The sequence below is a fragment of the Phalangium opilio genome, unplaced genomic scaffold (genome assembly GCF_054372755.1).
Source record: "Phalangium opilio isolate 3A_F unplaced genomic scaffold, DU_Popi_V2 ptg000024l_1, whole genome shotgun sequence".
NCBI lineage: Eukaryota > Metazoa > Arthropoda > Arachnida > Opiliones > Phalangiidae > Phalangium > Phalangium opilio.
In genome coordinates, this window is record NW_028324155.1 from 7,698,446 (window position 1) to 7,722,762 (window position 24,317).

The 24,317-nt window shown below is 37.0% G+C and overlaps 5 protein-coding genes and 1 long non-coding RNA gene across 16 annotated transcripts in view; 4 read left to right on the plus strand and 2 right to left on the minus strand.

Annotated features, from left to right (window-relative positions):
- The first annotated feature begins 1,120 nt into the window (after positions 1–1,120).
- LOC149692565 (uncharacterized) lies at positions 1,121–2,967 on the plus strand. 2 transcript variants are annotated; one of them, XR_016382820.1, is made up of 4 exons: positions 1,121–2,261; positions 2,327–2,512; positions 2,589–2,679; positions 2,743–2,967. It is a non-coding gene; the product is annotated as an uncharacterized LOC149692565 (long non-coding RNA). The 2 variants fall into 2 exon arrangements; XR_016382819.1 differs by having other exon boundaries at positions 1,121–2,512.
- Positions 2,968–2,993: 26 nt separating this feature from the next.
- Positions 2,994–12,249, plus strand: LOC149692566 (all trans-polyprenyl-diphosphate synthase PDSS2-like). 6 transcript variants are annotated; one of them, XM_089868336.1, is made up of 6 exons: positions 2,994–6,740; positions 6,854–6,967; positions 7,126–8,039; positions 10,573–10,886; positions 10,949–11,558; positions 11,623–12,249. In XM_089868336.1, exons 3-6 carry the CDS (start codon positions 8,001–8,003, stop codon positions 11,944–11,946), a joined length of 1,287 nt encoding a protein of 428 aa, XP_089724462.1. In that variant the 5' UTR covers positions 2,994–6,740; positions 6,854–6,967; positions 7,126–8,000; the 3' UTR covers positions 11,947–12,249. The 6 variants fall into 6 exon arrangements, with proteins under 6 accessions (XP_089724462.1, XP_089724459.1, XP_089724460.1 ...); XM_089868333.1 differs by having other exon boundaries at positions 2,994–5,856; positions 6,062–6,967; XM_089868334.1 differs by having other exon boundaries at positions 2,994–5,644; positions 5,743–6,967.
- A 1,051-nt stretch (positions 12,250–13,300) lies between these two features.
- On the plus strand, positions 13,301–15,427 carry LOC149692567 (uncharacterized). 2 transcript variants are annotated; one of them, XM_089868332.1, is made up of 9 exons: positions 13,301–13,421; positions 13,487–13,565; positions 13,625–13,806; positions 13,867–14,079; positions 14,138–14,264; positions 14,335–14,416; positions 14,484–14,646; positions 14,708–14,912; positions 14,972–15,427. In XM_089868332.1, exons 1-9 carry the CDS (start codon positions 13,350–13,352, stop codon positions 15,178–15,180), a joined length of 1,332 nt encoding a protein of 443 aa, XP_089724458.1. In that variant the 5' UTR covers positions 13,301–13,349; the 3' UTR covers positions 15,181–15,427. The 2 variants fall into 2 exon arrangements, with proteins under 2 accessions (XP_089724458.1, XP_089724457.1); XM_089868331.1 differs by having other exon boundaries at positions 13,625–14,079.
- Positions 15,428–15,483: 56 nt separating this feature from the next.
- LOC149692568 (heme transporter hrg-1-like) lies at positions 15,484–17,705 on the minus strand. Its single transcript, XM_089868339.1, has 3 exons — positions 17,276–17,705; positions 16,793–16,966; positions 15,484–16,081 (listed from the first exon to the last, which is right to left on the minus strand). The coding sequence occupies exons 1-3, from the start codon at positions 17,688–17,690 to the stop codon at positions 15,900–15,902; spliced, it is 771 nt and encodes a 256-aa protein (XP_089724465.1). The 5' UTR covers positions 17,691–17,705; the 3' UTR covers positions 15,484–15,899.
- A 4,084-nt stretch (positions 17,706–21,789) lies between these two features.
- Positions 21,790–23,076, plus strand: LOC149692569 (HCLS1-associated protein X-1-like). 2 transcript variants are annotated; one of them, XM_089868346.1, is made up of 5 exons: positions 21,790–21,963; positions 22,043–22,257; positions 22,403–22,431; positions 22,508–22,687; positions 22,769–23,076. In XM_089868346.1, exons 1-5 carry the CDS (start codon positions 21,899–21,901, stop codon positions 23,060–23,062), a joined length of 783 nt encoding a protein of 260 aa, XP_089724472.1. In that variant the 5' UTR covers positions 21,790–21,898; the 3' UTR covers positions 23,063–23,076. The 2 variants fall into 2 exon arrangements, with proteins under 2 accessions (XP_089724472.1, XP_089724473.1); XM_089868347.1 differs by having other exon boundaries at positions 22,403–22,425.
- Positions 23,077–23,096: 20 nt separating this feature from the next.
- The window catches only part of LOC149692570 (gamma-tubulin complex component 4-like), a 60,525-nt gene continuing 59,304 nt past the window's right edge, over positions 23,097–24,317 (minus strand). For all 3 annotated transcript variants that reach the window (XM_089868343.1, XM_089868341.1, XM_089868340.1), the window contains one exon: positions 23,097–24,264. In XM_089868343.1, coding sequence (XP_089724469.1) covers positions 23,863–24,264 — 402 coding nt within the window. In that variant the 3' untranslated portion in view covers positions 23,097–23,862. The remainder of the gene's footprint in view (positions 24,265–24,317) is intronic.

Here is a 24,317-nt window from a genome sequence, read left to right on the forward strand (position 1 = left end):
TATTGGGTGGGGGAAGTAAATTTCCCAGCCAACGGGGGTAGTATCGCCCGGGCCACCGCGAGCGCTACTGCGCAAAATCCAAAGTTTTTATCTCATGTAGCGGCTATTCGCGCATGCTCAATGATCCACCGAATGACCCAAGGTAGAGAGAGAGAGAACATAGTATTTCATACCCCCGTTTTCAACCCCTACCCGCTAGATACGAGTTCTGTTAGCATTAGGCGGCTTCTCCCTTTCCTCCCTGATAATATAAAGTGAATATGTGGAAATATTTTTCGTAATTATGATGCATTTAGTACTTTTGTAGCTTTAAAGCTCTGTTTCTTTTTGATAATCCAAAGATTTATTTTAATATCTTTATTTGAAATGGCTGTTTATATATTACTTAAGCTATACTACATCTGTATATAGAATAATCCTTGGTTTAGTGATTTCATGAAGAAAGCTAAGATCTAGACTCCGGCGGGTATATCTAGTATTACCCGCAATAGGCTTAGTGAAAGAAAGAGTAAATAATTGAGGCCTGAGGTGAAGTAAACTTTGGGTTTTGATTTTCGTGTCTGAAATGAAAAGACATCAACGGTTCAGAGTGAGCCGAAAGTTAAATACACTCTTAATTAATCAGGTTAAGATTTTATAATTGAAGAAAAGATCATGGTGGCAATTAGATTAGTAGGGCTAAGCTACAGAGTTTTTATTCTCTTTATAGTGCGCACTGAGTATCAGTGCGTCTAGCTACAATTTAGCTTTGGTATTATTTAACGTTAACACTCATGTTGGCAAACTAAGTATATTGTTGAGGTGAGGTGAGACGAGACGATAGTGTTTACACTGCAAACCAGTTGCGAATGTAGCTATCAGAATAAAGAGTAAACAGCTGAAGCGTAGGCTTCATTTCCTGTTCTTTTTGCCATTGACTGATTTCCATGTGCCCAAGATTTATCCTTATTGGATGTAAAATGTCGTCTGCTTTACTGTATATTCGCTATGCTTGGAATACTGCTTCAATATTTCGTAAATTTTTACTTCAAAAAAGAGACATAATTCCATATCTAGGTAAATAACTTTGTACTAGTAGACCTCTTGACTCGGAGAGGTAAAATTTTGGTTTTCCCAACTTGTTTAAAACAAATTTCCCTGAGATCTCCAGGTTTTTCCCGTATATGGAGTATCCTATGGAGCAAATGTTAACGAAGGAGGGGGCAAATTGGACTATAACATACTCAAAGCTAGGACATCCCCGTATCTCTAGTACAACCAGAGTTATGAGCCTCCAAAATTGGGTGTAATGCTATGTTTATGAATATTTTGCTTAATTACTGGTCCCGTATTTGGATTTCCCTGACTTTTACTAAAAATTCGAAATTTCCCAGAGTTTTCCCTGAGGTTTTTGTCAACTATTTATTTCCCTGATTTTTCCAGGTTTGTATGAACCCTGGTTACTTATTATAAACGTTAATATATCTAAAATTTCCAAGAAATATCCAATATCCCAATGATAAGAAATAGATTCATGATTTCACCCTGGCGCTGGAATAAGAAGAGATCTTCCACAATCAACTTTTTGGATGCAAATCACCTTTGACTACGTAACGAGACCATGATAAATGGAGAGAAAAAGTCAATCCAAGTTGAAGTTATTCTTATTTTCAACTATACTCAACGTACTCGCATTTCACCAACGCTACTTTCATTTAAACGAGGTTAAACATTGCGTATTACTACGCCTAAGCCTTTCCCAAAAGTACGAAACGATATTGAACACGTAGAAAAGGTTCCGCGAAATTCCATTCTAGATGGTCGGAGAAAAGAAATGAAGAAGAAAAAATACGCGAGTTTCGAATTCCCCGAACTGAACTGATAAGGAGCTAGGGTTGGGAGAGAATCGGTTTCGAATTTTTATTCAAATATCTCGTCGAAAACTACCCATCATTATATTTTTCATTTGAATAACTTATCAGTCAGACTAAAAAAATAAGGCAATATTGAAAATAAATTCAGTTTATGATATTAAAGATGGCTGGCACGTAATTACAAATTTCGACTCTAGCTCTTGCGTATGTATATATTTGTACATTTGGGAGGGGTGTTATAGCTCGGGCCCATAATGTATGTGGTATAGTAGCGAGTGAGTGCCCGCAGCCCAACCCTCTCAAACATTGGGGAACGGTTTCCTGAGCGTTTCCTACACATCGTAAGCTGCAAAAAAGCTTCGAAAATGGAGCCCCGGGAGCAAATAGGGTCGTTGCACGAAAAGAGAAGTAAGGAAAAAAAACGCCATTATGAAAATTAGGCCTTTAGCTATGGACCACCATTTTTACTTCAGGGAGCTTCTGGTCTAGTCTGGTCGGGTCTGGTACGACGATGTAAAAAAGGTTTTTTGGTGGCGCGGAGCTTGGTTCGCAAACAAACTGCGCGGGACCCCGAAGAGTAAAGGTTTCCTCCTCTTATGGATGGGGGTCCATGCGTGTTAAGAAACCTTAAGCCTAATGCAAGAAGTTAATCAACTGATGTAAACATCTAAAATTTCCATGAAGGTAATTGTAATACACAATATCAAGTATAGAAAGAATTCCTTTCATTTCCAGGTTCTCCCCTGCTTTTACTATGGTGCAAATTCCCCTCAAAAGTATCTTTCCAATAAGTTCAACCATTTCCCCGAATTCTCCATGGGATTTGGTAAATACAAGAATTTCCTGCGATTTCCAGGTTTTTTCCCTCATTTTTCCTTACTATTTCCAGGCCTAATGGCGCCTACCTTGGTTCAAACATCCCTCTCTAAGGTCAACCATTTTCCCCCGATTCAAATTCACTGATATTTTCACGTTTGTATGAACAAGATATATCGCAAATGACGTTCGATCCACATCTAAGGACAACCTTCCGATAAAACTTCACTCACATTTTCTTTCTCCCAAAATAGTTTTTTATGGTTTTTTGGCCTCCGTAAAAGGTAGATCAGGTAAGTAGGTAATATATATAAAGTCCCTTAAACTATCATTAGGAATCATCAAGGGCCGAGCCTCTTTTCAAAATGGTCTGGCCTACAACTTCTATACGTAACTCGCTTATATACGTTTGACATTAGCGAGTGTACCTTGGGGGGCTACCATGTCCAGTTTTTTTTTACGATCTTGTTTTTCATCATCGTCAGAAAAAAAGAAATGCGTTCAGAGAGAGAACCAGAATGTACATCCCCTTTTTAGGATCAAGCTATTAAACGTACAGCCTTTGGAAGTTATAACTTTCATCATTTGGGCTTGGAAAATACATATTCAAACCCCATTCCCCTGATGTAGTACGCTGATGTCTTTACGTTCTGTTAATGGTTTTTTACTTGACGACCAGTTGCGTTACGGTTTGGAAATGGCGCATGCACAATCCAAGCTTAATGTTCTTTTCCAGGTAACCAACCAGTAGGAAATTTTGTTTTCTAATTAAACTTGAAACAAATTTAGGGTTCTCGCGCCACGAAAGACGAAATAAGAGGCGTGCGTATAGCGCTTAGCACGTGCTCGTGTTTGTGTTTACGGTACAAACATCGCGTGACGTTTCAAATTTAGAATGCAGAATTCATTATAAACGCGATATGTAATTTTCAGTTTCAAGTCCCCCATTTATTTTGTTGTTGTTTTGTTATTCAGATATATGCCTAGGCCTATTTTAAAAAAATGTTTGGAAAATAACGATGCTGTAGGTTACACCGACAATTACTTAGGGGATAAATAGTCAACTAAATACCCCTTAGAACAAAAATAATAATAATAACAATAATAAAATAAAAATAAGAGAAAAAAATAATGTATATCACACCTCTTAATTTCAAAATCCAACTAGTTCCACAATTCCACATCCAAAATAGAACTTTTCCACAATTCGACCTCCGAAATCCAACTGTTCCACAATACGACACAAATCCAAAAATTCAAACAGTGAAAATCTGAAAATAAAAAATACAAAAATCAAATTAACATTACAATCATATCTTAATTAAAATCAATAAATAAACTGAGCTAATTTATTACGAGTAACGTCGTGACGCAACCCCAAAAATTGAAATATTTCGCGAGTACCCAAAAATAATTACTTAAAAATATGGCAATTTTTCATTTCCTTGGGGGGTTCCGAAAAAAACGTTGCTTATATACTACGGCTAACTAATTTTTCTCTTAGATAGTGTAGGCATACCAACACCACCGCCATCACCAAATTTTCGCGGTATATATAGGCCCCTTGTTAATTGAGTATTCCAGGATGGTAGCTCTTTCTGGATCCTCTAAGCTCGAGGCAAGTATATAATACGCAGCATACCCAAGAAAGGCGACGACCAAGTCATTAACGAAAGTTGCGCGCCAGGAATGAATTTTTCTTCTTTAGTTTCTTATCCAAGACTAAAATCTATATATCTATTTAAGCTCAGCTCGCGCCAATTCCTGAAAATCATTTATTTTTTTTCCTTCACGATGTCGCATGCACGAGGAGAGATTATTCCTCATAAGCTTCTAAACTGGGGACCAAAACCATTACTATAACCATGCATGCAGGGTGACAATCTTATAAAACCCTTTTTTTCCTATAGCTAGATTGACAAAAAAAAACCTTTTTTTTTGTAATTTTTGCTAAGTGCTTTTTTATTGAAGATTGGGTGAAAGAAGAGTTGTATAATATAACCTAAAATTTTGAAAAGTAGACCTATATATATGGTATGATATGGTAATATCGTTATGAACGTCTACGAGTTTTGGAAATGAGAATTAATGGACAACGTAGAGGTGTTTGCTGTTTTCGTAGAGAGAAATTAAAAAGAGTGGTTATCTCATGAAAAACCATTATGCGCTGTTAAATTAATGATTTTTTACTAAAAATCATAAAATTTTGATGAACAATGAACGTTTTGCAATTTAAAAATTAAGTAATGTTTAGGTAAAAAATCTAAAACATTTGCTGTTTATAATTTTAAACTTGATGAACCCAAGAGAATGTTTCCATAGACGATAAGTTTCTAATGAACGTTTTTCAATTGAAAAATTAGCCAAGGTTTAGCTAAAAAAATCTAAAACATTTGCTGTTTATAATTTGAAACCTGATGAACTTAATAAAATGTTTCTATAGACGATAAGTTTCTAGAGAAACTTAGAACGAACTCCTTAAGTACCAAGACGTAAAACTTGTCGAATTTTCGTTGAATTTCCACGAAGAAACCCCTGATAAAAAACCCATACCCCCTCCAAAAAATTTCCATAAATTTAACTTCAAATCACGAACTTGTAAAACCAAAACATCGCTATCAGTTCTTCCTGAAAAGACTGAACTGTCTCGCAAAACTTAAACTTCCTAACACCAACCATACAAGATAAAAAAATACACGAAAGAAAAGCTAAGAAAAAAATCTCAACCAAAGCTTAGCTATAACCATAGATGTACAAGAGGAAAAAAAAACCTCCAACCCATATCGAAAAGAAAGAAGTTAGGATATACCAAGCTAATTTAGGCGGTAAATCTACCACCACGACCAAGTCCTAGCTAGCAAGCTCAGCTCAGTTCACTCCTGGACGTATCCATACCCATACGATAATGCTCAACCGGAGATAACTCGAACCGTCGTCGAGGAAGTAGATGGGGAAGAACCTTCCCAAAAGAGGAAGTAAGAAGAAAGTATATCCGAAAGAAAGTAAAGCAGCAACACCAGCAACAAAAAACCTTTTTTTTCTTCGCGCCCAAAAACCCAACCCATAATAAAAGAGTACGGCTCAGCTATAGCTTGCCGAGAACTAGCAGATCTTCTCATAGATTTTCTAACAACTTGTATAAAGCGCGAGCAATGCATGGACCAAACCCCAGGAAAGAAAGATTCCAGTAAGGGCTTATAAGGGACTATTCCTTTTCTTCCCGCCTGGCCACCCTCTCACGAAGCGATATAGCTCCAAAAAAAAGGGGGTCCAAAAGAGATAGATGATTCTAGGGTGCCTGGAGGTTGTACGAGCGATGAATCGCCCAAAGGAGAAGAGCAGACAGCTTCTCCTACCTACTATAGTTCTATACTCTTCTTCTTCTTCTTCAGACTGATAAGGACCCCCTAAAAGTCTTGCCGAAGAGCTAGCTATAGCTGCCTGGGAACCCGTATACCATCACGTGAATGCTGGATGCATATAAGTGGGTGAATAAAGCGAGTTCAACCGCGGTATAAAGGTGAACTGTCTTCGGAATCATCTTGAGACCGTAAGTATGCCAGATTTTTTAATTCAGTTCAAAGGACATCGTATCGTGCTGGAGATAGTTAAGCCTAAATTATACCAATTAACTATTTGGTTTAATGTTGTATATAACGTACTGGAGATTCGTGTCAAATACCCTCCCAAACATTGGGAGGCTAAACTCTCATGGTCGTAACCCTACCAGGACGGCAGTTCTGAACGCATCATGTACATGGCAACTCGCAATCTCGAGGAAACCATGCCTACAACTTTGAGTATAATGGGCAACCTCTCAAGTTGTTTATAAAAGTTATTCCACGGTATATAGATCTACTATAAGTTGCAGCCCAAAAAAATGGCCAGCCAGGTTCTTGACTATAAAGAAAAAAATGGCCATAGTCGTGTGGGTATGATTAATGAGATCTTGCGATGTCTCGAGGATTTTTCTTTCCTAGCTGCAGCATCCACCTATAGAAGAGCTCTTGGATTCGGTATTGAAGCGAGTGAAGGGGCGAAGTCCCCGCATATACATGACGAAGCCGTGATGTATGGCTATCTCCTCTCCTACATTTTTTTTTCCTTCTAGGAGGAAAATGTTCCTCCAAACCTTATATACAAAGGCTTAGTAACCTAATAGACGTAAACAACGTTACGGTTAGATCTGGACCTTGATGGGAGCGGGCGCCCAACGAGAAAGAGGAGAAGAAGAATATGGGGTCCCAGAAATTTGGGTTAAGGCGCCATCAGGAAAATTGCGTGGAATAACGGTTCTGGTTTGTTCCTTTTTTTCCTTCTTCTTCTTCTCCTGCAGGGCTATAATCCCCAAAACACTAAAGCTCCTTGACTAATAGGCTAACGACCAATAGAGTATGTCCATTTTTATGGATGGCATGTGTAGAAAGTAATGGCATTTGCTTATTTTTTCGTTAAGGTCCCGAGGAGGCGATGCCATGCCATCAATGTTCCTTCACAGATTCAGCGTGCAATTCTATAGGATTAAAATAGGCCAAGTGACGTCATAGCAGGCTGGTCTTATTCCCTATACATTTTCTTCGATTCAGTTAGATCGAAGGATATAATAGGTCGACAATGATTAGGCCAAGGCTTAGGAAAACGTTGCCAAAACATTTGAGTAGATTCAATCGTCACTTATGAATTGTCTTAAGTCAACAAATAGACAAAAAAACAGTCCAAAAATATTCCCCCAACATTCTGTTCATCAGGGCATGGGTTTTCATTGGGTATTCATACTTGTAGAATTAACTGGGTTCTATATGGTTTTCAAGTAAATATTTTTCTCACGCTTGGTTGGTCGGTTAGTATACCAGTACAGTCTGGTTGGTAAAGAAGTACGCGTGATAGGCCTTGTCTGGGGTTCCTGGACATTGTCGGCCCAGGGTTGGCGATTCCTTAGACACTGGTTACGGTATATGGTCCTGATATACGGGGCGCGAGAGTAAAAAAAAAAAAAACGCCGGACCAGCGAATTAATCATTCTTTGACACTCCTCTAATCACGTCCGGCCATGGCCAACATTTTTTCTTCTTTCTTTCTTTCTCATGCTATGGTCGGAAACGAACGAACCGACGTTTCAAGCAGATGCTGACCGCGCGCCCGGTAATACTCGCTCGTTCCTGGAGTCCATGCTGCGGGACTAGCTGCACCCCTTATAATAAGGACGTCATATTCCAAGTTTTGCACCCTCGGGGGAAATACTCTATACTGTTTTTCCAATAAGTTCCTGAGCTGATAATATCAATAACGGATAGAAGATGTCAAATCAAGCGTTAATAATGAGTGAAAAACATGATGTTGTTGGATTTGTATGGTGTGGGAGAAAGAAAGGTTCGTGGAATTGCCATTGAATTCTTTACTATAGGAGGCCAAAATTAAGAAGTCAGTTAGGGCTTGTGGGAAATATTGTGCCGCGTAACCAAAAGAAAAAGAGGTTTTTCATGGGAAATTTAAGCCGTCTAAGATCATTATAGATCATAGTATATTATATAACTTGTACATCATGTTCAAAAATGAACTTTTACGTCCAGAATGGCGCATTTATCATGTTATAATTACAAAATATGGCAGCGTATGAACCATATTTATTAGAATTGCCATACGTTGACCACCCCTTATGACAAAAATTAGGTCAAAACTATGAAATGTTTACCACAATTACATAACCACATACAATCACTACGAAAATGCGCCAATTCCATACTTTTTACACAGGCGCGATAAATCTTTGCAGGATATGTCAAAGTTCGAGCTAATATATATATCTACTTTCTCGCGAAAAAAGAAAGCATTAGAAATAAGAGTTTATCTTGATCGTTTTACTAACATTTTGGCATAAAACACCAACTGAATTATGGCAATTTTGGCTCGAACTTAGAATCTAGCTTTTCCGTATTCGTAACAATCTTTCTTAGAACTCAATTGCGGCGTCCTTTTTTGACATTCCAGAATTATTCTTTTAGCCCCCCCCCCCCAAAAAAAAGCGAGCGGACCATTTACTTTGAAATATGGCGTAACACAAGAACCAAAAAGATTTTAACACGGGAACTTTTTCTTTTCTCTCCCCAACCAATCAAAAAGCTTGGTATATAAGAACTCGGACCTCGTGAGTTTCATTTGACAATTATAATAATTGATCACCTATTTCGACGTCTCGCATGCTGCAATTAAATCAAAGAACGTATATATACGCTTAGAAACGAAATAAAAGTCCCCTCAATTGAGTAATTCGTGAATAAGGATTTCTCAGGGTCAAGTAAGGGGTCAAACGAGAATTTCCTCTGCTTATTGTAAAGATTAAAAGTGATTTTAAAAATTTTTTACAAGCTTTTCCAAGTTGAAAAAGTTCGAAAAAAAAAACTTAAAATTTAACTTATACGTCTCCATCTGCTTCAATGTAATTATTCCCCTTCGAGATAACCGTAGTTTAATTTAATAATTATTATTAAATATTATTAAAATTATTAATTATTAATATCATATAATTTAAATAGTTTTGGTGATAGATTTTATGAAACATTAAGTAAAAATTAAATAAGATAGATGGCGTTAAAATAGGATTGAATCATAGTGAACCGCTCGATTTGAAAAGGTACTTCTAAAGTACAAGATAAAGGAAATATTCGTCAAAAACCTGTTACTTTTACCGAAATACTTGCGTTACAAATCATCCATAAATTTATTACTTAACCATTTCGAAGAGCTAATACCACACTAACTATAGTTTATTACCCCATATCATAAGAAACGTAACAAAAATAAGTATGACATTGAATGAAATACGTTAATGGCGACAGAGTAAAACACGTTTACAGCTAACCAACTAGACAGAGCCAATGGTTATAAGCGAAAAAAGAGTAAAACCCCCATAGTAACAATATAGCACTTCCGCAAAGTCATACTAATTATTATAATGCTACTTATGAAGCAACGATTCTCAACGTTAAAAATAGATGAAATGTTGTTAAAGCGCAACTTTAATGTTCAAATTACTTCCCTTCAAAGGACGGGGGGAGGGTGGAATTGAATTGAATTGGGTAACAAGTAACAACTTTTACCAAAGACATATGATTTGGGCGGTTCCAAGAAGCAACAAAAACGTTACTAGCGCGAAAGAAAAGAAAAGTAAAAGGTGGCAGAGAGATATTTAACCTACATATTTTCTGTCCAGCCAGTTTACTTTTTTTTTAAAAAAAAAAGGCGCTTGATTCACAATGAGTTAAGATTTCTAAAAATGGGAGGAAGTATGTTTCACCAAAATAGTTTCCCCTTTAATTTTTAAAACTACTTCCTGGTGGTGGTGGTAGTGGATTTCGTTTACCTAGAGTTGAAAGTAAAAGTAGTTCAGTGTGTTTGCAGAACCACTTCTAGTTAATATCATCTCCCGTTTAATCCTCAATCACGCCTAAAGGTAAGTTGACTTTAAACGCGATTGAGTTACGAATATTATTAAATTAAAATTAATTAATAAACTGCTTGTTTGCGCATTTTTATGCAAATTTTTATAAAGAAAAAAATTTTAATCTGATAAAAAAAAATAGGTATATAGAAGAATAATTTCTCGTGTTAAAAACTTTCAGTTGCAGTCTTATAAGTCGCTTAAAACTAGCTTCTCTCTATTGGAATTAAGGTAGATTCTAAGATTGCAATATACCTCATTCGTCATATGAAGTAAATATAGATGAAGTTGCGACTTATCGCGATTAATTAAAAAAAAAAATAGGCGTGTAAAATATTTTTGCAGTTCTATAGCTACTCGTGTTCAAAACTAGCGATAACCACTTCAGTCTTTAATAAAATAAAACAATATTGTTGAGAAAGTGTTAAAATTGAAACTTCGGCGTTTGTTGATATTTAATTTTAGAAGGAAAACCCTAAAATGCAGGTAATAATGTCGAGTCGAGCCGGGAAAATCATGTCCCGGGGATATAAGTTGAAGAATTTATTTACCGACGGCGGCCGTTGTCGTCTTTCCACCGTTTACGGCGTTCCCACAATCTCCGAGAAAGTTTCCGTTTGGAATCGGACGCTGTGCGAAGCGGAAGAAATCATCGGAAAAGGAAAGTTGATGACCCAAATCGATATTTTCACCCTTTTGGCTAATAATAACAACGGAAATCTAACGGCGCTATTCAACAAAGTTCTGGCGTCTCAGCATCCAATAGCAGCTCATTTAAAGTAAGTACAGTTGTTTTTAATTTCATGTTTATGACGTTAACTGATCTTTAAAATTATTGCAGAAACCTATTTTACGAAAATCGTTTGAATTTTCAACTACGAGCCATCGTGACCTTGTTATTATCAAGAACAGCGGGACACACTTTCGTCTCGGAAGATTACTCCGAGGCCAAGAAGACCGAATGGATATCAACGAGACAGATCAACTTGGCCAGTATAGCGGAAATGATTCATACGGCCTTCCTCATCCATCGTTCCATCCTAAACCTGAACACTGACGTATTCGCCATCAGTTCCGTGGAAAATCAAAGTGAAATTACGATGTTAAGCGAATTGCAAACCATAAACGGTATCGGAGTCTTGGGAGGGGATTACGTTTTCGCCAAGGCTTGCGTTGGATTAGGTCAACTGAGGAACAGTCGCGTTTTGAAGTCAATGTCAATCGGAATTTCCGATTTTGTCAACGGAGTTTTCTACGGGGATACGGATACGCACGGCAATCCACTTCCGGCTGAGAAAAACCCTGGTTCCGAATGGGAAGCTAAGATAAATCTATTGGCTGGAAGCTTATTGGCCAGGAGTTGCGAATCGGCCATGGAATTAGGGGGACATAACAGTGACGTGCAACAAATCGCCTTTGTTTTTGGGAAGTACTTGGGTCTGGCATTGCAGGTAATTGGTACACGATTAATTTTCGTAATACGTATCTTAATATCAACTCGAATTTCACTTAAAGGTCAGCAACGAATTGCAACCGTTTCTTCACGGCAACAGCAAACATCCGGATGGTACCCCATTCAACATTTGCAGCGCCCCAGTTGTCCTGTATTTGGAACAACATCCCGAGTTGATGGAGTACATCTGGCGCGAGGGTAAACGGGACATCAACAATTTAGATTTCGCTAAAATTCGTCAAGCTTGCGTACAAGGAGAAGGTGTCGAGAGAGCCAAGGCATTGTTAAGTGTCTACGCCAAACAAGCCGAATCTAAACTAACGGAATTTGATAAATCGCCGGCCAGGGACGTTCTACACAGGTTGGTCGACTCCTTGAGAGAATAATGACCACACCCGAGGACACGTGACAACTTATAATAAAAGAAAGCTAAAGGTGAAGTCGAAACTTAAGTGCGGAACGCGTGTCCATTCAAGATTGAATAACAACAAAAAAAAGTATAGAAAGTTATAAAGCAACCACGAACCGAGTTCAACGACATGAGAGGAGAAATCTGAACTTATTGTTTCCTCAAAGATATTTTAATATTTTTTACTTCAAAGTAAATTTAGTTTGTTAACTTTTAACGTATAGATTTTGAAGCCAATCTGTGATTTATACTGAAATAAATTGTTTTTATATTTCGTTAAGCAGTGTCTCACTATTTTTCAAGTTCAAGATGAAATAGTTAAGATCTTTCCATGACTGATTTGTGTCAAACTTATTTAACTTTAATTAGATGTTTAAAGTCCTAATCCGTTTGTAATTTCAAGTTATAAACCGACATTTTAAGATTAGGTTATTCGCTTCACTTCACCAAAACCAGACAAAATTAACTTCCTTAGCCAACATGGCGTGCTTAGCAATTAAGGGTCAATTTAGCTAATCCGATAAAGGCCGAAAAATTTTTTATTTTTTATTTTTTATTTTTTAAAGAAAAATAATAATAAATGAACTAAATAATCAGGATTTCAGTCAGTGTTGAGTGAAGGTGGAATTCCTCAAACGTTTCGCATGGCGAGACACGGGCGCTCGCGTCTTAGGAATAAAAAAAGAAAGAAGAAAAAAGCGGTGGTCCTTAGATCTTCTTCAATGGTATACCCATACGTGGGCCGTTCTTGGTTTGGTTAAACGCCGTTAGTCTCTTTATCGGCATTCACTTCCGTTTCTTTCTAGTAAGCAGTGACGGTTCTCAGTTGAAAGGGTTTGACGTGAAATTGTCGCTGGCTTTTATAGAACAACTTATATTATTCATCAGGATTGCCAATTACCAAAATCAACTTGTACTCCATATAAGAAAAGGTAAGATTTGTAACAAGTTTTCTTTCTTTTTTGGACTTAGAAGTAAATTTCCATAGTATTCTTGGTCAGCTTAGCATAGGTTAGGTTACCGTGATCTAGCCAAATTAGATCTACCACCACTAATAATTGTAGCAAGATTGTCGCGTGGGCAAATTATATAAGTTTCATAATATTTCCTTGAAATTAGCTTACTAAGTAAATTCATAAACGAGGCATGCCACTGCCACTGACTGGCGTTGTAGGATAAACATAATAGTTTTTCTTTCTTTGGTTGACCGCGTATGCACCGCGATGGTTACTTCTTCCTTTTAGACTTTGCGAAAAACGTACATAGTGGGGTAAATAAGAATTCTTAAAGAGTTTTTGGGGAAAAAATCGTACTAATGTAAAACATTTTCAAGTTCATTGGCCCTTTCGCATTTCGTTTTAGACCTTATTCCGCTTCAAAATGAACGCGTCGCCGGAAGACATGATTATGGTTCGAATGCGAGCGATTGTGATATTCATAATAATCCAACAAGTAAGTGTATAGTTTCTGGCTTAATTGAGGCGTTCGAGTTAAGTAACTTGTTTGTTGTTTCGCAGTTGGTGTCAGCAAGCAATCTCAATGATTTGGGAACATTTCATACGATGAATACGAAGATAATGAATAACAAATTTATCTGTAAGTCGTTTCAAAAATCTACTTTTTAGTTTCTAAAAGATTGTCTCGCTGCATCGCAGCCGTTCACGCAGCTTGTAGCAAGTCTATGTTGCTAGCCGTTGTTATGATGAACGACCCATTCTACGGGGCTATTTACTCCAGGGGTTATCCTTTAGAGTGTCGGGTTCACGGTAATGGTTCCACCGAATTGAGGATCAGTATCGGTATTAATGAATGCGGTACCAGGGTTATTGAAGAAGATGTAAGTTTGTCCATATACTTCTTTTTGTTGGTTATGTGTATTAACTGGACTTGGTTGCAGGATGGTTCCTTGGGTTACGAAAACTACTTGTACATTCAATACGATCGTCAAGTACAACAGGCCAGTGACGAGCAGATTCTGGTGCGTTGCGCGCCGGAAGTACGCGAGATTGTTGTGACGGGTTCCATGGGTTCACCAGTTGCGGATAATTCATCAAGATCCAGTATGATAATTGAGGAAATAAATGATGCTAGGAAGCTATCAACGTCTGTCGTAAGAACATTTTCCAATTATTCAGTCATTCTCAAAATAATTCGAATTGGGTAAACAGAAATCCACTAGTACCGTGGAGAGTTGGATGGACATCATGAAGGGACGCATGCCATTGGTTAAACCAATTATAAATTACGTCAATATGGGTGAAGAGATATCAATGTTGATTAAAATTCGACATAAAGGTAAGATCGCGTTGTTTGACGCCTTTTTGCGATAAGGATTAGTTTCAAGATAGTTTTATCTACACCCTAGCTGGTGTGGACACCAAGGTAACGTCTTGTTTCGCCCACGATGGATCCAAATCAGTCATACAGAAACTCACAGACGAAAACGGGTAATTTCTTTATGACAATTGAACGACATTTATCACGAAATAATCAATTTCTTTCCCCGATACGCAGGTGCTCCGTTGACAGGAGTGTCTTGGCAGATTTAGTTGAAAAAGTCAGTTCCCGTCGTTCCATCAAAGTCGTCCATACAACCTTCCCGGCTTTTAAATTCCCGGATAGAACGCATCTCCATCTTCAATGCCGGGTTATCGTTTGCAATTTCACGTGTCCCGTTGTAAGTCATACGCTCTAATCTCAACTAAAGTCCCGATTTAAATTCCATTCCGTTCTTTCAGAAACCATGCAGGAAGTCAAGGCCAGTGTCCACGTCAAAGGTTCGAAAGGGTCGGGCGAATAGTTACGCGGGAACGGTGGTAGAAACTCAATCCATAAGTAAAATCATCGAGGACATTGATGTATTTAACTCTATCGAGGTGAGGGCTTTACCGGGAGGTGATATGAAAGAAGCGTTGAAGAAACCCAAGAATCCTCGAAGTTTAAGTAAGAATTAAATACTCGGGGACGTCTGCGAGTCGGTATTAAAACTGTTCTTGTCTTAGATCCATTCGGGGCAATGGACGACGACGAATTTCTTTGTTTAAGTACAGTTAGAGTTATGTTCGTGGTACTAACCATCTTGGCGTTTTTAACAGTCTTCTTGGTTATTACGATATGTATGTGTGTACGTGCCAGAAAACTGCGACGACGTTTAGCTCAAAGAATGGGTTTCGCGGCAAATTTCCCTTACGGAAGGGTGGTGGAATTTTAAATGTTATAATACGGGATACATTTAAATATATTAACATATCCCAGTTGGTTGCTCAAGGCCACAATGGTCCATATATGACGATTTTCCTCGTAATTGGCGGCAGCTAAACAAGCCAGTTTTTATTTTTCCTCAACAAACCACAGTTACAACAAAATGTTTAATTTATTTATTATCAATTTATTTCCTAAATTCGTTTGTATACTCATTAATATATTTATTAAATTCATGTCCATATCTTAAAATATTACTTATGGTTTGATTAAGACAAAATTAAACCACAATCTTAGAAAGAAATTAAATAAATTCAGAATTAAAACTGCACTTTATTTTCACATCAAAATTACTAAAACACAAAAATATTATTACGTACGTATTTTAGGGAAATTATTTACATTAATTGGAAATTTAAGACTTAATTAAAAAAAATTACATAAAATTCAATAAGCTAATTAACAATTGTACTTAATTAGCTATTTTCGTTGACTAATATGATGTATTTCGAGGAATGTTTGGTCTTGATAAGGTTTTATACAGGACATCCCATAGATTTATATATCACAGTCTTTGGCAATTATTCGTAAATATAAATTATAGGAAAATACGAAGACTGATGGCTCAATCTGGTAAGCCTTTTTCATTTTATAAAAATTGTTTCTTTAAGTGGAATATTTATATTCTTCAGAGTATTTGTTTAAAAAACAACTTTGATTATTTGGTGTTCAACTAATTGTTTCTGTATCAGAATCAGGGTGTACTCTAACACCCGATAATAAAGCTGGATTAGAGTGTTCCAAAACCCTCCTATAATGTCTAGCAGTCCAAGCTAATCCAGCTGCCCACTTAAATGACAAGAAACAAAATGTGGCTGCTGGGTAATATTTGTCACCTTTAACATCAAATTCTTTGAAATGGAAAGAAATTATTCAGGTTAGTGTTGAAGTAACGTTGATATTGAAATTAGCAGTCTTCAGGATTTGTATCAAGTTTAAAACACAAAGTTTTTTTTTTAAATTTTCCTCATAAGAGAATGAATTTAACCAGAAGGGGATAATAGAGGAAGGATGACACTCTGTATCCTCTTAATGCTTTAGTTATGTAACGTCATTCTTCCCAGGCTCACCCTTTTAGTGAGCTCATCAAACTACAAATGGGCATCGCACCGTAAGGTGAATTCAATAGTTGTTTGGCACTAAATCCCCAGCAATCATCCCACAAACCTTGATTGTCTTGACGTGGGACAAAAATGCACAAGCGCATGCGTCTTGCCAAATATTTAAACTCTAATAGAGTAATGATGTGGGGAACTATTTATCGTGTATGTGATTCGGTTTAGTAACCTTGCTCTAAATGATCCGATGTTGGGAAGAGTGACGTTACACTCACCCCGCTGTGTGGTACACTTCTCTCGAAGACAAGTATTATATACTTCTGATTTAACTTAATTTTAAATACCATTAAATTACGACAGATCTTTCTTGCCGTTCCCCAATTAAATTACTTGTCTCTATGACGTTCCCAAATGAATTTGACACATTTGGAAAATTATAATCTTCCCTTATAAAAACCCAATTCTTGACACAAACCCTGAAGAAATCGAAATCCTTGAGCAAACCTTGTTTTTTAGAAATGGCTAGATATAAGTACACTGCCAATCCTGCCAATGACAAAAACAGACCAACAAGGCCAAACCAAAGTATACCAGTCAATGAAGACCGATTATGGTACTCTTCTAAAGTACCTCTTAGGTACAAAATATGTAAATGGACAACACCAGCGGAAAAAACTCCTGAAAATTCACGAGATCTTATTATTTAAAAAAATGGGCGTGGTTGAGGAGTAATTCGATTCTCAGGGCGATTAAGAATCATGTGGTGTACGTAGTAGAGGGGTTGAACACTTAATTGCAATATTGACAGATTTCAAATGCCTGGGTCGAATTTTGAGGTCAATACATCATTTTAGGGTAAATTTCAATAGTAGATTAAAGAAATGTTTCGATATTTTTGCCTAAAACACGATGGAAACGTTCCTCGAGGCCCTCAACTTTCTCAAGTGTTCCACCCCTTTTTGAGATAGATAAGACAATTCAACTTACCAGAAGCGAATCCCCATAGTGCAGCGTTGTAATTATGATACCCGAAGAAGAACGCGAAAAAGATAGCTAAGCCTAACACTAATCCAATTAAGGCCAAGATAAATTTGGTATAAAACCAACACCCTATGTTCCTCATATTGTTCGCGTCCGAGGTTACGGGTTCCCCGTTCGCGTTGACAACAACTACTTCGCGATTTAAACTACTACTAGAAGAGGGTCGAGATTCTGGTTTTGGCAATTCTCGAGTTTCGGGGATAATTCCGACGTCTCGCGAAGTAGATGGCAATGAGAGAGTGTTGTCTACCGATTGACCCTCGCGATTTAAATCCTGCATTACGATGCGTTCGACCACGATATTCGCGCTAGATTCGCCTTGCTCGTCGAGATTTTGTTGTGCGAAATTTTTAATGTCCATTTAGTTTATGATTCCTCGCACAGTTACGAAATGAATTAGTTAATACGACGTGACTGTTTGGTCGTGAAAATAACGATGGTTTTTTAGCGTTTTTATCGAGTTTAAGGGGCGTATGCGAGGTAAATATTAAAAAAAAACTGCCGAGTAGATAACATAAGGACTAATTAGGGGGGGGGGATTAGTGGGAAATCATTTCCCAGAGAGACAATGATGATTTGATAACGATATAATTATATCCTAATCAGATCGTTCACCTTTTCATTAAAAAATATACATGTGAGTGATTGGGGTCATTCGTCATGTTATGTCATGGGGTTTATATTGTGAACATTCTAAAAAAATCTCTCATTAACAAAGCAGGAAGTGACGTCACACCGTCTAATGCAATTGATTATTAAATTTAACCAATCAAGCAATACTACTACTTCGGCAAATAAACGTGGTTCTTGAGTTTTCCCTGGTATGTGTAGACACGGCCTACTTAGATCATCTCCTCCGTCGCCTGTAAGGCCGTCCGATTTCGTGGGCGCCCTATGCTAATGGAAAAGTAGCGAAATCCCGCTAGTGCGGCAATTCTCGGGTAGGGGGCGCTCGCATCCGGGACAAACGTCTTAATACATTACTATGGGGAAACTATGCCTTAAAACTGCACTTTTTAATCGGAATTTTTCTATATTTTTTAGATATTTTAGGAATCTAATTTTTACATATATTATAAAATCAAGTAAGAGCTATCTTTTGAAACTTATTTCATATTTTTCCGTCCATTAGTTTTGCTGCAATCGTTATCGAAACATTCGAAATTTCTAGCCGCGAAGTTCCAGTTTATCCGCTTCGAATGTTTCGATAACGATTGCAGCAAAACTAATGGACGGAAAAATATGAAATAAGTTTCAAAAGATAGCTCTTACTTGATTGTATAATATATGTTAAAATTAGATTCCTAAAATATCTAAAAAATATAGAAAAATTCCGATGAAAAAGTGCAGTTTTAAGGCATAGTTTCCCCATAGTAATGTATTAAGACGTTTGTCCCGGATGCGAGCACCCCCTACCCTAGAATTGCCGCACTAGCGGGATTTCGCTACTTTTCCATTAGCATAGGGCGCCCACGAAATCGGACGGCCTTACAGGCGACGGAGGAGATGATCTAAGTAGGCCGTGGTGTAGAAGAACAAAATAGCTCCCCAATATAGGCCAATAAGTTATGTAGGTGTTTGTGGTACCTTAACGTTCATGGTTTCACCAAGAACCAAATTCAACAGATTCAAGCTAAAGTCTTGAAACAGTTCTTGATTTCACTCATTTTCCAAAACCTTTCCACAACATTTGATCATACTTCTTATTCAAATAACCTTTTTATAGTTCATTTCATTCTTAATTATTGCGATAAATAGTCATATTCTTAAAATGACGTTATAAAAACTAATGATGAAATCTGATTCAGGAAATTTGACCACTTTTGAGTACATCATGATGCATTTTTGAATTACATCAAACATTGAATTTTGCCCAGAACACAATCTTATTAATCTTTCATATGATAGTTTAAACCCTTAATTTCCTTATAATAATGCTAAAATTAAAAGATATTTACCAAAAAAACTCCAGCGACGAACGATAATTAGTCGAAAATCCAACCGACTTAGTCATTTAACAGCAGACGACACTACTTCTTCAGCCATAGAACATGTACTACGTCTAAAGGCTTCTGATTGGTCAACTTAGTTGTGTATTACAGGCTGGGAAATAAGGATATTTTTTAAACTAGTCCTTTGGACCAGTGACCCCCTAGTGTCTGAAATAATTTACTGGTCTCCGGACTGGTCCCAGCCTTTGCTCTCCAATAGATTTGCAATTAATAAACTGGTCCCGAGGAACAGTAACCCCCACTTCTTGAATTAAAAAACTAGTCCAAGCAATTAATAAACTGGTTTTGGACCAGAGGAAGTGTGCTATTTCCCAGCCTGGTCGGTACCTGGGACTCTGCGTTTCAAGCCGTCATGGAGGAAAAATTAAAAGGAGATGGCTAACAGGCACAAATGGAATACTTAACTAAACCAGGCGGTTATGTTCGTTTTGTTAAGTGACCATATTTACATTCTACGTAATGGACCTTCTCAGCGTAAAATAAAGGGGTAGACAAACTTCAGTATTGGGACATACAAGCCTTTTACCGCGTTTTTGCACTGAATTAGGCTTAACCAGTCTTGGAAATAAGGATTTTTTTGAAACTAGTCCTCGGGACCAGTGACCCCCAGCGTCTACAATATTAAACTGGTCCTTGGGACCAGTGACCCTATCCCTAATTTATTTTTTACTAATCCTATTGAAAAATTAAGGGAGTATTTCGTTGACGCACAGCCCACTCGATCGGGCTATAGATGCAAAATTATGTCAAAAATCAGAGTTAACTCTTAACATTTCCGTCCTAATTTTGAAAATACTGGTTGAAATCTCTTGAAATTTTAATGAGATTTGCAAAGTAATGTTTGGTATTTTTGTGCAAAGTTTTTCTCTTACAAAGCTTTTTGTAACAACATTAAAACAAAATGAACCATAATTTAATGGCTTAGTCTCAAACAGTTTAAATTTGTTTCTTTCAGCTTCACTGGTTCGAGTCAGAGTCCTGCACGGCCCGAGGCCCGGCCCGATCGGGTCGGGCCGAGCCGGGCTTTTCACTTTTAAATATTGTATCGGGCCGGGCCGGGTCGGGCTTTTAAAATTTTGGAAATTAACGGGCCGGGCCGGGTCGGGCTTTTAAAATTTTGGAAGTTAACGGGCCGGGCCGGGCCGAACTTGATTCTCATTTAATCCAAAGTTCAAATGAAAGATTATTTAAATGAGTATAAGCTTCAAAGAACAAATGTAAAGAACAATTATCAAAAGAAATGAATAATACACGACGTTAAAGCAAATATGAATTCAAATCATTGATTTTATGTAAAAAATATAAAAATTACAACTGAACTACGTGTAACGGGCCGGGCCGGGCCTGTTCAATTCATTCAATGTGTCGGGCCGGGCTTGGTTAATGCATGTAACGGGCCGGGCCGGACCGGGCCGAAAAACCAACTATGTACTCGGACTCGGGCCGGGTTTCGGGCTTAATCAAAATTCTAAAACCGGGCCGGGCTTGGGTCGGGCCTGAAAAACTCGGCCCGTGCAGGTCTCTGGTTCGAGTCTCTTGAAATTTTAGTGAAAGTTTTTAAATTATTGTGGAAAATTTCGAACTTTTAAAACGAATAGTCCTTTTCCTAAAATTTCCCTAAGCGACTAAATAGGTTGTAGGATTATGCACAAGCACAATTTTAATGAATTTTTTGGAAGTGAATTGTTTCTTTGAAAACTTCGAAACTTTGCATCATAACTTAAAACCGTTCAATGTGCCTCTCACTAAAATTTCAAGAGATTCGAACAAGTGAAACGGAAAAACTTATTAAACCGTTCCAAGACCAATCCCTTTAAGTAGGGCTAATTTTCGTTCTAATATTTATACAAAAAAAGAAGGGAAACTTTTCAAAATTTCCAAAACATAGCAAACGTTGTTTTTTCACATCTCTTTAAAATTTCAAGAGGTTTGCACCAATAGTTTCAAAATTAGGGCAAAATAACGGTGTTCCTCCCATAGCCGGTCATGTTAAAAGCTGGCTCCTTGGATTTTTCGAGCGAAAAAGCTCAAAATTACCAACACGCGCTTTTACATATAGGTAAAAAATTGTGTGGAGGGGCTTCTATAATCTATAGCAAAGCGTGATCGAGTCGGCAGTGGTTGTAGCAAGGAAGGAAGGAATTAGAAAATGTCAAGGCTAGGAGACTATATCCATGGAGTAGAAATTTATAATGTCTAGAATTTTTAAACTGGTCCCTCCTGAATTTTCATAAAAATTCTCAATTAAAAAACTGGTCTCAAGGACCAGTAACCCCCGGATTTTGAATAAAAAAACTGGTCCGAGCAATTAATAAACTGGTTTTTGACCTGTGGACCTGTGCTATTTCCAAGACTGGGCTTAACAATAAACCGGAAGGCGGCGCTCATTATAAGTTCAACTTTTCCCGGCTTTTTTTTTTTCCTCTCGCGTTTCCGGGATTCCGGCTGTCTGCATAAGGTTGGAAGTGTGTCAAAAAGTCGTATAATTGCGTCATAATTAATTTTACTATTTTAGGCTTAATTATTTAATAAAGTAGCTTTTAAATTATCAATAAATATGGATAATCCTTTCAGAGACTTTTTCAAAGAAATGCACGAGTTTATGAACCCATATAAAGGATGGTAAGTTAGAAATGAGAAAAACTTCGCTAAGCCTTGGTCCAATGTTTACTACAATTATTTGAATATTTTCATGTTTTAGGCGTTCTAACGAAGATGAAAATGAATCGCACGAATTTATTCCTGACATATTCGGTCCTAATCAATCAGAAAAAGATGAATTCCAGGAGATATTTAGTCATTTTGATAATATATTCAAGTCATTTGGCTTTCATTCAAACTTAGAAACCCCATCCCTTGAAACAACTGAGACCCCATTACCATTAAGTCCCAGAGATGAAATGTTAAAGACACCTGATAGAGTGCTGTCAGAAGCGCCGGTGTGACGTCACCCATGCTGTTTTCCCATAAAGAAAAAACGGTAACTGTCATGGCCGCCCATTGCTAAAGGCAGACTCGTGACGTTTAACCTTGGATCTGACGTCACAACTGACAGCACTCTATAGTCAACAACTAGTCCCAAGGGTACCAGTATGAAAAATTCATTAAAAAAAGCCAATAATTTCATTTAAAAACAAAAGATAATTAAGTCCAAATTGGTAATTAGATTGAAAAGTTCTGGTATTCACCAAATTACTCTCCTGAAGTAAAACAAGAAGATACTGACCTTGATGACCAAGTTGGCGAAACTGGCCTACTTAATTTAGATCCAGTTAGACCAGAGCCACCTAAATCTAAATCATACTTTAAAAGTATTTCAGTCACTACAATAAGAACACCAGATGGAGTAATTTATTTATTATTTTAAATCTTAATTAATTATGATTATCCCATTAATTAAATTTCTAATAATTAAAATCTTAAACAGAAAATAGAAGAAAGAAAAACGGTTAAAGACAGCACTGGAAAAGTGGAAACTTCTGTCAAAAAAATATTGGGTGATCAATCACTTGAAACTAAAACCTTAGAGGATCAAGAAGGGGTCAAAGAGAAAGTTGAAAATTATGTCAACATGGATGAGACTTCTGTCAGTGAATTTTTAAACAAATGGAAAGGAAATGAATTGAAATTAACTCCTTCTATAACAATGCCTAATTTTAATGAAGCCAATCAGCCTAATAAATCTTTTGTAGATCTTTTCAAAAGCATTTTCTTCAAATAAAACATTAAAGATTATTAGCATTAATTAATTAATGTTTCTTGAAGCTGCTATAATTTATTGTAAATTTATTATTGTAAAATAAAATAAACTATAATTCAAGTTACCAAAAATATTTTAAAGATTCTTGATACAATTTAAGCCTTGGTGTGTTTAAATGACCAAAACTTAAGCCTTGGTGTGTTTAAATGACCAAAACTTAAGCCTTGGTGTGTTTAAATGACCAAAACTTAAGCCTTGGTGTGTTTAAATGACCAAAACTTAAGCCTTGGTGTGTTTAAATGACCAAAACTTAAGCCTTGGTGTGTTTAAATGACCAAAACTTAAGCTTTGGTGTGTTTAAATGACCAAAACTTAAGCCTTGGTGTGTTTAAATGACCAAAACTTAAGCCTTGGTGTGTTTAAATGACCAAAACTTAAGCCTTGGTGTGTTTAAATGACCCAAACTTAAGCCTTGGTGTGTTTAAATGACCCAAACTTAAGCCTTGGTGTGTTTAAATGACCAAAACTTAAGCCTTGGTGTGTTTAAATGACCAAAACTTAAGCCTTGGTGTGTTTAAATGACCAAAACTTAAGCCTTGGTAGTTAGAAGTCCAAAACTTAAGCCTTGGTAGTTAGAAGTCCAAAACTTTAGCCTTGGTACTTCATTGTCCAAAACTTAAGCCTTGGTAGTTAGAAGTCCAAAACTTTAGCCTTGGTACTTCATTGTCCAAAACTTAAGCCTTGGTAGTTAGAAGTCCAAAACTTTAGCCTTGGTACTTCAATGTCCAAAACTTAAGCCTTGGTACTTCAATGTCCAAAACTTAAGCCTTGGTACTTAAATGTCCAATTTCACTGTAATACTTATTATAATCCAACTTTAAGAGTAATTGTCCCAAATTAGAATGCGGTTCCTTGCTCTGACTCACAGTTAAATATTTAATAAGAGCCATAGTTGACCTTCTCAATTCGTGTTGTATCTTCCCAAGATCATAAGCATCTTCATCCAAAGTGATATTTAAAATATTGGAATTAATCACTTTACAAATCTGTCTGCTCAAATTCATGATATCAATCAGAATATGGCAAACTGGAATCCATGTTAAAAATGACTGAGTGATAACTGAAGCCAGAAAAGTCTCATGAGCGTGAAGAATGGCTTCAAAATCCTTTGTGCTTTCAACTAATTGAACCAAATTGGAGAATTGACTTTCAAGAACATCATTCTGTAGTTTTAATTGAAATAAATTGCGTTAAAAATTGCCAATATAATTCAGGG

Excerpts from the sequence above, each read along its gene's own strand:
- LOC149692567 (XM_089868331.1), top strand. The coding sequence starts at position 13,350 with ATGAACGCGTCGCCGGAAGACATGATTATGGTTCGAATGCGAGCGATT. Across the intron at positions 13,566-13,624 it reads AATGAATAACAAATTTATCT|CCGTTCACGCAGCTTGTAGC; the intron begins GTAAGTCGTTTC and ends GCTGCATCGCAG. Across the intron at positions 14,647-14,707 it reads GCAATTTCACGTGTCCCGTT|AAACCATGCAGGAAGTCAAG; the intron begins GTAAGTCATACG and ends CCGTTCTTTCAG.
- LOC149692569 (XM_089868346.1), top strand. The coding sequence starts at position 21,899 with ATGGATAATCCTTTCAGAGACTTTTTCAAAGAAATGCACGAGTTTATG. Across the intron at positions 21,964-22,042 it reads ATGAACCCATATAAAGGATG|GCGTTCTAACGAAGATGAAA; the intron begins GTAAGTTAGAAA and ends TTCATGTTTTAG. Across the intron at positions 22,258-22,402 it reads TGAAATGTTAAAGACACCTG|ATAGTCAACAACTAGTCCCA; the intron begins ATAGAGTGCTGT and ends TGACAGCACTCT.
- LOC149692568 (XM_089868339.1), bottom strand. The coding sequence starts at position 17,690 with ATGGACATTAAAAATTTCGCACAACAAAATCTCGACGAGCAAGGCGAA. Across the intron at positions 16,967-17,275 it reads ACTATGGGGATTCGCTTCTG|GAGTTTTTTCCGCTGGTGTT; the intron begins GTAAGTTGAATT and ends GTGAATTTTCAG. Across the intron at positions 16,082-16,792 it reads AGCCATTTCTAAAAAACAAG|AATTTGATGTTAAAGGTGAC; the intron begins GTTTGCTCAAGG and ends TCCATTTCAAAG.
- LOC149692566 (XM_089868335.1), top strand. The coding sequence starts at position 8,001 with ATGATGTTGTTGGATTTGTATGGTGTGGGAGAAAGAAAG. Across the intron at positions 10,887-10,948 it reads CCAATAGCAGCTCATTTAAA|AAACCTATTTTACGAAAATC; the intron begins GTAAGTACAGTT and ends AAATTATTGCAG. Across the intron at positions 11,559-11,622 it reads ACTTGGGTCTGGCATTGCAG|GTCAGCAACGAATTGCAACC; the intron begins GTAATTGGTACA and ends TTTCACTTAAAG.